The following is an 11,335-nucleotide window of genomic DNA, read 5'->3' on the forward strand; positions in this document are numbered from 1 at the left end:
ACCCCTAACTGGTCTCCCCATATCCACTCATGACTCTTTCCAGACCACTCATGACTTCAGCAACAATGGTGAAATGCCAGTTTGATTATTTCTACCCCTACCCCTTTAAAACTATTTAATTGCTTGTGCTTTGCTATTAAAATTATTTTCAAGATGCTGTCTGACTTCTAGACCATCTTTTTTTTTTTTGCGGTACGCAGGCCTCTCACCGTTGTGGCCTCTCCCGTTGCGGAGCACAGGCTCCGGACGTGCAGGCTCAACGGCCATGGCTCACGGGCCCAGCCGCTCCGTGGCATGTGGGATCCTCCCAGACCAGGGCATGAACCCGTGTCCCCTGCATCGGCAGGCGGACCCTCAACCACTGCGCCGCCAGGGAAGCCCCTAGACCATCTTTTTATCTTCATCTCCTGCCATATTCTCTCCAATGCTTCATGGTCTATCCAACCTCTTTCTTTGTTAAAGACTTCATAATGTTGCTCTCTTTTGCTCAGAATGTTCTCCTCTACCCAATTAGCTCGGCTAATTCCTTTTCTTCATTTTTGTCTCAGTCTAAACCTTACTTCTTCTAGGAAGTGATTCTAGTCTTCACATATTTTTCTACACCATCCATTTAAAAAATTGCCCATTTATCCCTCTTCCCTATTGCATTGCAAGCTATAAACCTCTGGCACACGATACACGAGAGTATGCAAAATGAATGTTAAAGATACGCAAAATGAATGTTAAGTAATTTTTGTCACATATTAGGTCATGAACTTGGTCAGCTTACACGAGAATTTAAAGATACGCAAAATGAATGTTAAGTAATTTTTGTCACATATTAGGTCATGAACCTGGTCAACTTGTGTAACTTGGTAGAATCAATATTTTAGCTTCTGTCATGGGGAACCTATTTTTTGGGTGAGTTTGAAAATCAATAGCAGAGCACATGACAACTTCAACATGGTATTTAGACTGGGGTACTGACTGGTAAACACCAACCATTATTTTAATTTTATAACCCTTATTTCCTGTGAATAATACTAATATGTTTTCCACCCAGGGCTTTTTTGAGGCTCCGAAGGAATAGCTTCTGTTCAAGTCCTTTGCAGCTACAGCTGATGAGCTACATATAGGCATGTAATACCTGTAAGTCTTTAGGGCCAATCTGATTGCTTACACTTGGGGCTCTTCGTTAAGTTTTTGTCCACAGTTGAGGAGACAATTCCTCCTGATGAAGGAGAGCTATTATTTTTTTCTACTACCTTTCTCCTAAATACCTTAAGATAACTACACAATTTGATCTAAGTACGTTGCTATAATATGGGCACCAACATTCTGAGGAAGGTCAATCCTTAGAGAAGTTCCTTGAACCTTAGTCCCTCAGTCTGGGGCAAGAAATAAGGGAGATGCCCATTGTACAGCCATTAGTGTTCTCAAAAAATGAGTGAAGCTTTGTTAAGCACTCTCTATACATTATCTTATGGAATTTCTGCAACAGCACAGATAAGCATCACAGTTACTGTTCCCAGTTGTCGAATCCAAGGGTCAGAGTAGGAGAAAATTTGCCATAAGTCATACTTGTGGTGGCACCAGAGCTATGCACTTCTGACTACAAATCCCATCTACTAACTTTGACCAAATTCTGTCCAGATAGAGGGTTAATCTACCCCTGTCTTCTCCTTCATTGTTTCACAGGCTGGAGATGACTCTAGCTTCCAGCCAGGGAGGTTGACCAATGAGTGAGTTAGCTCTCCTAGTTCAGACTCATGCTGTAGAGGTGGACTCCCTGAGAGAACAATGATACCTTTCCCATTCCCACGGGAACTTGAGGTCACCTCCCTTTTCTCCTACCCCTAGATCTGCCCCAAATCTGTCCTACTCACTTTTCATCTCATCCCTGGCCATCTCTGAGAGGGCCGACAGGCTCATCTTTTCAAAGATGTCAATGGATATCTTCCAGGCAAAAGGTTCTTTATAATGCTCATGCAAGAGGGAGGTGAGCTGTTCCGAATCGGCATTATCCACTTCAACCAGTGGAAAAGAGCAGGCTGCTGGTTCCGAAGCGCTTTCCTTTAGTAATGCCTTAAATATCTGAAACTCTTCTTTGTGTAGCTGCTTGAAACACCATTGCAGTCCATAGCTGGAAAAGGAGGATAATTTGGCTTCTCCCATCTTAACGCAAGGCTGAGAGCTCAGGTTTTGTTGGAGAAGTAGATTCTTTGGTAAACGAAGCAAATGGGACCTGTTGGAAAAGTGACACGATTCAAAAGAGAACCTTGCACCCAATTCTCAAGTTTGTACAACCAGCCTCAGTGGACTCACCAGATGGAATGACATTCTCTATTCCTTTTGTGAAAGATACTGAGAGAAGCCCCATTAACAGGTAACAACTCTTCATAGACTTAGAATTACTTGACGCCGTATCTATCTTGTTACCAGAATCTAAGCTCTGGGAATATTTTACTGCCTGTATCCCTAGTTCCTGAAATAGCATCTGGCACAGAGTAAGACTGAAAACACTTGCCAGTGAATGATCTTGGCTCACAGGCCAGACTCAGGGAATTGGCACATAGGTTCCCACCACTTACTGAAAATCAGTCACACAGTTTTTAGATCAGTTGATTCCGGTTGTGCCTGTTAATATAACATTCAGTTATACAAACACAGTAAAGATTTTTGGTATAAAAGTATACTGATAGGGCTTCCCTGGTGGCACAGTGGTTAAGAATCCACCTGGCAATGCAGGGGACACGGGTTCAAGCCCTGGTCCGGGAAGATCCCACATGCTGCAGAGCAACTGAGTCCATGTGCCACAACCACTGAGCCTGCGCTCTAGAGCCAGCGAGCCACAACTACTGAGCCCACGTGCTGCAACTACTGAAGCCTGCGTGCCTAGAGCCCCTGCTCCACAACAAGAGAAGCCACCGCAATGAGAAGCCCGTGCACCGCAACAAAGAGTAGCCCCTGTTCATCGCAACTAGAGAAAGCCCACGTGCAGCAACAAAGACCCAACACAGCCAAAAATAAATAAAATAAATAAATTTAAAGGTAGATGAAGGAAGGTACTACTTAAAAAAAAAGTATACTAATAAGTATCTGAAAATATCTGATCTGGAACTTGTATCTAGAAAATATAAAACTGCTCTCAAGTCCAAGCTCGCTCTGCTCGCCAAACGACAGGCCAATAAATTGGAGACGAGGTGTTCAGAAAGCCAGCAGACTGAGAAGGTGGCAAACTAAAGTCTCCAAATAACCATCTTATCAGGGTTTGGATGCCCCCTTCTTTTATAGAACAGAGAGGGGGAGGAGATGAGGAAGTAATGTAAAAAAGGCCGTAAGATTTGCAAATATCTCCTGGAATGGCCAGCCTCCGGGAGGGGATGTGTTAATTTCTTCTTTCTTGCAGCCATTCACAGGTCGAACAGGGTCGGGATGTTTCCCTGAACAAAGGCACTTTGGTTTAACCTTCAGGCAGAGGGCAGGTTTCCCCAAGGCAGGCCATTATGTATAGACAGTATCCTTTTAGTGAACAAAGGCAACAGGAAGCAAAGGTTAAAGTAAAAGAAACAGATCCAACACGTAGTCAGTTTTGGCTCTTCCCTGTAAAAAAAACCTCCTAATAAAAGGATAAATAGGGCTTCCCTGGTGGCGTAGTGGTTGGGAGTCCGCCTGCCGATGCGGGGGACGCGGGTTCGTGCCCCGGTCTGGGAGGATCCCACATTCCGCGGAGTGGCTGGGCCCGTGAGCCATGGCCACTGAGCCTGCGCGTCCGGGGCCTGCGCGTCCGGAGCCTGTGCTCCGCAATGGGAGAGGCCACAACAGTGAGAGGCCCGTGTACCGCAAAAAAACAAAAATTAAATGAGTACTTATCTAAATCCCTTCTTAGGAGATTTGCAGCATCTCAGGTAAACTTTCTGTAAACAGTATCAATATATAACGATTACTGTATTATTACTATAATAATAATATTATTATTGTCCTCACTTTACAGAGTTGAAATCAGAGGTTCTGTAAAGTGGAAGAGCTTGCTCTCTTTTAGAAAAGAGCATTGTCCTGTGCATCTGATTCTAACACTCCACCTCTTCCAATACATCCCAGACTGGGAACTGAAACATCAAACACAAAAGACAGGTGAGTTGATGGGAGGAGAGCCCAGGTGGAAGGATTAACGTGGGATAGGCTGACGGACACCTTCTGCTGTAAAATCGAGGCAGGATTGGTGAGAAGGCAAAGACATTATTCCAATAGAAGCAGGACTGTAGGTTGTAGGGATGTAAGTTAAGACTGGTGGTCAGGGACTTCCCTGGTGGCGCAGTGATTAAGAATCTGCCTGCCAATGCAGGGGACATGGGTTCGAGCCCTGTCTGGGAAGATCCCACATGCTGCAGAGCAACTTTAAGTCTGTGCACCACAACTACTGAAGCCTGTGCGCCCCGTGCTCTGCAACAAGAGAAGCCACTGCAGTGAGAAACCCACACACCTCAACGAAGAGTAGCCCCTGCTCACCACAACTAGAGAAAGCCCGTGCACGCACAGCAACAAAGACCCAACACAGCCAAAAAGAAAAAAAGACTGGTGGTCAAAGCTATTTTCTGGGAACAAATGACTCACCAAAACTGTGTTTGTCTCTATCCTTTATCTATACTCTTTCCTGAAACACCTTTCTGCACAGGTATCTTAAAAAATTTTTTTTATTGAAGTATAGTTGATTCACAATGTTGTGTTAATTTCTGCTGTACAGCAAAGTGATTCAGCTATACACATATATACTTTTTTTATATTGTTTCCCATTGTGGTTTGTCCCAGGGTGTAGACTATAGTTCCCTGAGCTATACAGTAGGACCTTGTTGTTTATCCATTCTATATGTAATAGTTTGTACCTGCTAACCCCAAACTCCCAACCCACCCCTTCCCCTTCCCCCTCAGCAACTGCAAGTCTGTGAGTTTGCTTCTGTTTTGTAGTAGATAGGTTCATTTGCTGCACAGGTGTCTTGAATGATTCCACAGAAGCAGTTAAGATTACAGGGCTTGACATAAGTTAGACCCCGTTTCAAATATTGAGTCACCTCTTAGCACCCCAGGCAAACACATTTAACTCACCTGTAACTCAGTTTCCTCCCTTGACAAACACCCTCAGGACCATATAGCACTTTGATGGCTGTAAGCCATAGTGAACATATTATTAGCAGAATTAAAAAAGGAGTCTTGTAAGATGTGGACCAGACATCAGCTGGTCTCGACCCTTTGAGTCAGAGCACCCCAATTCTGTCCTGCACTTTAGACCTAGAGATTAGGAAGCATTGAGAGCTGTACCGAAACACCCCAAACAGATATGTTTTGTGGGTAGATCTTTTCAGCAAAGCGGGGAAATGGGACACTTCCTTCTGTCTAAGGGTATCTTTGGTCTCTGGGCTCTGACTAGTCTAAATGGAGAGAGAGGGAGCACAGAGCAGGGCGCAACAAACAGTTCCAACCAGGAATGTAGAAAAACGGGGAGAGAAAGGTACCAGGAACAAGACAGGAGAAACTACTCACCAAGTTCACTCCTCGCCTCCAAGACCAGATCCCAACTGGCAACCACGTGGTGATGGGTCTTTGGGGAATCTTGGGCCGGTGACGTTGTTGCCGTCCATTGGCTGCCACGGCTCTAAACGGCCAGACCCAGGGTAGATGTGGAGCCGCTGCTTTCTGCACCTGCATGCCCCGCCCCCTTCCCACCTAACAGGTGAGGATGCTGCAGTACCCTTAGCACACCTGTGCCCAGGACCTCTACAGCCCTCACCTGGTTGTCCCAGAGCAATGATGTGTGTGTGTGTCCTCATTTTACCAGACCTGGCATTTACTGACCGCTCTCTAATGATGCTGCTGTTTGTTCAATTGACTTTCTCCATAAAACTCTCTCACCTGGAGTCCTGTGAACTCATAATATATATACCTGTTTGTTATCAAATGAATCTTTTCCAACATTCTAAAGTGCCCCTCTTCTCACCATTGCTAATCACCAGGGAAATGCAAATTAAAAATGCAATGAGCTATCCCCTCACATCTGCCAAAATGGCCATCACCAGAAAGACCACAAGTAACAACTGCTGGACAGGGTGTGGAGGAAAGGGAACCCTCATTCACTGTTGTGGGAATGTAAATTGGGGCAGCCCCTATGGAGAACAGTATGCAAGTTTCTCAAAAAACTAAAAATAAAACTACCATATGACCCAACAAGTCCACTCCTGGGTATATATCTGGAAAAAAACAAAAACTTTAATTCGAAAAGATACCTGCACCTCAACGGTCATAGCAGCACTATTCACGATAACCAAGATATGGAGGCAACATAAGTGTCCACCAACAGAGGAATGGATAAAGAAGATGTGGTACGTACATACAATGGAATATTACTCAGCCATAAAAGGAACATTTTGCCAGTTGCAGCAACATGAATGGACTTGGAGGCATTATGCTAAGTGAAATAAGTCAGAGAAAGACAAATACTGTATTTTATCACTTATATGCAGAATCTTAAAAAAATGCAACAAACGAGTGAATATAACAAAAAAGAAGCAGACTCACAGATATAGGCAACAAGCCACTGGTTACCGGTGGGGAGGGGGAGGGGTAATAGAGTGGTGGGGGAGTAGGAGGTACAAACTATTGGGTGTAAGACAGGCTACAAGGAGGTAGTGCACAGCATGGGGGAATTTAGCCAATATTTTGTAATAAGTGAAAGTGGAAAGTAACCTTTGAAAATTGTGTAAAAAATAAAAAGTGCCCATCTCGGTTAATAGCAACACCAGCTACCTTGTGCCTCGAGCCTCCACATTAATGGTTACCTCCCAAAGCAGTTCTTTCTTTTTTTCTGGCTTTATTGAGGGAATCATCAACGCTGTGTAGGCTTAAGGTGTATAACATGTTGATTTCATAGACATATATTGCAAAATGGTTACCACAGTAACAATATCTCCTACTTCAGTGGTTCCCAAACTTCACTGCAGGTTGGAATCACCTGGGGGAACTTTTTTTTTTACATCTTTATTGGAGTATAATTGCTTTACAATGGTGTGTTAGTTTCTGCTTTATAACAAAGTGAATGAGTTATACATATACATTTGTTCCCATATCTCTTCCCTCTGGGGGAACTTTTAAAATCCCTCATACTCAGGCTGCACCCATTCCAATTAAGTCAGGATGTCTGGAGCTGGGAGCTAGGCTACAGCATCTTTAAGGATTCCGTGTTAATAAAGTGTGCCACGAAGATGGGAAACCTTGATCATACTTTCAGCCTTGCTCATCTCAAGGCATATTCCCTCCTTGCTTTAGCAAAGTGGGGGTCTCCTAGGTCCTTCTGGGGAACGTGTCAGTTGGGGAGGTCTCTGGCTTTACATTGCCCACCTCCGAGCCCGCCCACCCCCGGCAAAGCATTTTGGGCAGCCTCACCTCAGTCACTGTGAATCCTTTTAGCAATGACATGTGAAATTCTGGGCTCTGGAGAACAAATTAAAGCAAATTTTCACTTTAGAGTCCGACTTTGGATGGACATTTATTTCGTCCACCCCTGAAGAATGGACTGGGGGTAGGGTTGAGGGTCTCAACTGCTCTGACTTTTGCAACAAAACCCCTTTAGAGAGCTGAGAAACCAGTGTAGGTAATACCCGGTCATCACTTTGTGTAGAATAAGAGGACTGTTTCAAAAGAAAATACTTGTATGACTGCTTTCTAGATCTTTGAGTTCTACATGCTGCCCTAATACTTTAATCCTGTGCTAGATAGCGAGGACCTGAAAAACTGCAGTCTGGGGAATTCCCTGCTGGTCCAGAGGGCCTGGGTTCGATCCCTGGTTGGGGAAATAAATCCCACAAGCCACATGGTGCGGCCAAAAGAAAAAAAAAGTGCAGCGTCTGCCCTGTGATGTGCAGTTTATTCCACGACGTTGCACAGGACTAAAGCTTCTCAAGGTCCTGCGATGGTCACTAGGGAGACAGAATTCAGGAAACCACCCTCTAGACCTTCCAAACTGGGTCCAGGTTCAGCCTAGTACCCATCCAAGAGAAATTCGCTTTAATTTGTTTATTAATGGACTAAACTCCTTCAAAAAAAAAGTTGAGTCATACTTCACTTTTTATTTTTATTTATTTATTTTTAATTAGTTAATTTATTTTTGGCTGCATGGGGTCTTCATTGCTGTACGCGGGCTTTCTCTAGTTGCAGAGACCTGGGGCTACTCTTTGTTGCGGTGCGCGGGCTTCTAATTGTGGTGGCTTCTCTTGTTGCAGAGCATGGGCTCTAGGTGCACGGGCTTCAGTAGCTGTGGCACACGGGCTCAGTTGTTCCGTGGCATGTGGGATCTTCCCGGAGCAGGGCTCGAACCCGTGTCCCCTGCATTGGCAGGCAGATTCCCAACCACTGCGCCACCAGGGAAGTCCCACACTTCACTTTTTAAAAAAGAGTTCCTTAAACATGAGGTGATTTCCCTGTTCCATCACTTGCTATATTATCTCCCTCAGAAATTTTCTCTGGACACTGTTTTTTTCCTATTTTTTATTATTATTTTAAAAACTTTTTATTTTGTATTGGATTGGAGTATAGCCAATTAACAATGTTGTGATAGTTTCAGGTGCACAGCAAAAGGACTCAGCCCTACATATACATGTATCCATTCTCCCCCAAAGTCTCCTCCCATCCAGCCTGCCACATAACATTGAGCAGAGTTCCCTGTGCTATACAATAGTGGACGCTCTTTCGAGGCAAGATGTTTTCCTTCGTAACAGTTGATGTACAAGTCTATTTGTAAATAAACAACACTTGACAAGTTTTTGAATTGCATTCATGCACATTTTTAATTCAATTCTCACAATACTCCAGTAGGTGAGTCAGATATTTCCCAGAGACAATGTTAACATGACATATTCAATGACTTCCAGAAGCCAGGAGTAGAAGTGAGTTGGAACGCTGCTTACCGTGGTGCCCCCAATTCCGTGACTAATCTATGTCTGACATGTGACCTTCAGTATCTCCGAGGGAGCTATTTGGAGGTCACGCGTTACACCATTTCCCAGAACTAACTGAGCCATTGTAGACTCAGAAGGGCCCACAGAATAGGAAACCATTGCCCAATTTTTCACCAGGAAAAAGTTATCCAGGGCGTCACCGGATCAATTCGTCCACTCTGCCTTATCACAGCACTCATCTTTCCAATCCTGAACTATCTTCAGGATTTTGTTGTTCACTACTGGGCCCTCCAGTCTTCTCATCATATCCACTCCATCGCTCTGTTTCTTCTCCCTGAGAAGGATAAGAATCAGGTTTGGTTCTCCTGTGCTCAGTTTTCTTTTGCAGTGCTGGAAAATATGTAAGACCTCTAGGACAGAAATTTACCACCCATGAGATTGATATAGTAAGTCCCCTACATATGAACACATTCCATTCTGAGAGCACGTTTGTCAGTCCAATTTGTTCATAAGTCCAACAAAGTTAGCCTAGGTACCCAACTAACACAATCAGCTATATAGTACTGTACTATAATAGGTTTATAATACTTTTCACGCAAATAATACATAAAAGCAAAGAAAACATTTTTAATCTTACAGAACAGTACCTTGAAAAGTACAGTAGTACAGTATAACAGCTAGCATACAGGGGCTGCACTGAGTGAACAGGCAAGAAGAGTTACTGACTGGAGGAGGGAGAGGAGGTGGGAGATGGCAGAGCTGAAGGATCCTCAGCCATAGGAGACAGAGGGCAAGATGCACAACCAGTAGAGGACGCACGCACGAGACAATGTATGCCAGACAGGCATACACAGATGTGAATGCATGTTCACATCTCTGAAAGCTCGCAACTTGAAGGTTCATACGTAGGGGACTTAATGTAAATGGAATATTGCCTGCCGTATCAGTAAACAAAGGATGTCACAGTCATCAGTGATTGCAACCCAGTGGTGAGCTGGTGAGCACCGAGGGAACTCAGGAAGGAAACAAAGAACACCTGCCATCTAGCAGCCATCAGACTGCAGCCACTCCCCACGGTGAGCCCTGAGGGAACTCAGGATGAGAAAACACAGGATACTAGCCCCAAGTAGCTGAGATACATAGCAAAGGAATGATTTCAGTGAGCCCAGACTCTTGCATCTTCCCATACATAGAAAAGTGCTATATGCCTTAACTCGAGGTATCTCCTTTTCTTTTATTAAGAGTAATCTTTTGTTCCTACCACCTGCCCTTTGTTGCAAAACTCCTATATATCCTAGCTCTCCCCTCACCTCCTCAGAGCAGTTTCCTCAGGGTTACTTGAGACTCTGACTCCTGGGCTTGAAGTCCTAAAAATTCCTACTGAATAAAACCTACCTCTCAACTTTTAGGCTGTGAATATATTTTTCAAGTCAACAAGCTCAAGATCAATGGTGCAGCTCTCAAGAGCTCAGGGATGAAGCCCAGGTGCCTTGGATCCACCAATTACAAGGTGTGGCAGGTGACTCCAAGTGGCCCCAAAGATCCTTCTTCCTGTTATTCACACTATCATGTAGCCCCCTCTCTCACTGGGCTATAGTGGGTCTGTGTGACCGTTAGAGTAAAGCAGAAGGGATGGGTCTTTCAAGATTCAGTAATAAAGGACTGTGGCTCTGTTTTGGGCACTTTTGCCCCCCCTCTTCCCCCTTCTTCCCTCTCCCATCACTTGTTCAGGAGGGAGCTAGCTGCAACATTAGGAGCAGCCTTGCAGAGGGCAACTGAGGCCTCCTGCCAACAGCCACATGGGTGAGCTTGGAGGTTGGTCCTCCAGCCTCATCACCTTCCAGTCAACACCTTAACTCAGCTCGTAAAAGAGCCTGAGTAGAACCATCCAGTTAAACTGCTCCTGTATTTCTGACCTTCAGAAATTTTACAACAGATGTGTGTTGCCTTATTAAGCATTGAGATAATTTGTTCCAGGGCAATAGATAATGAATACACCAGCTGTTTCCTATGACCTATACCCAGAATCCATCGATAATTGAGATCATGATGGTCTCAGGCACTGAACTTAGTGCCTTATAGATGCACTTTCTTCCAATCCTCATAGTATCTCCTGGAGGAGGATGCCAACCCAAAATTACAGATGGAGAAACAGAAAGATCCACTAAGCCCTTCACAGCCGCAGATCTGGTAAGTGATGATAACACATTCATTTGTTTAAGACAGGAGAGAAGATGAAGAAACAAACAGTTTAAGAGCAGATGGCTACGTTTTTACTTTTTTCTTTTTTTACAGTTGGCCAAGAGGCACATGAAAAGATGCTCAACATCGCTAATTATTAGAGAAATGCAAAGCAAAACTACAATGAGGGGACCTCCCTGGCGGTCCAGTGGTTAAGACTCTGCACTTCC

General features: G+C 44.3%; 1 protein-coding gene across 1 annotated transcript in view; it reads right to left on the reverse strand.

The window, feature by feature from the left end:
- Nucleotides 1-2,154, reverse strand: part of LOC309836638 (NACHT, LRR and PYD domains-containing protein 5-like) — a gene marked incomplete at both ends in the record, with an annotated part of 32,658 nt that extends 30,504 nt beyond the window's left edge. Inside the window, one exon of the mRNA XM_082676745.1 lies at nucleotides 1,866-2,154. Within this exon, the coding sequence (XP_082532871.1) occupies nucleotides 1,866-2,154 (289 nt within the window). The remainder of the gene's footprint in view (nucleotides 1-1,865) is intronic.
- Between the last annotated feature and the right edge of the window lie 9,181 nt (nucleotides 2,155-11,335).

Source organism: Grampus griseus, assembly GCF_964374135.1.
Source record: "Grampus griseus genome assembly, chromosome: 19".
NCBI classification, from domain to species: domain Eukaryota; kingdom Metazoa; phylum Chordata; class Mammalia; order Artiodactyla; family Delphinidae; genus Grampus; species Grampus griseus.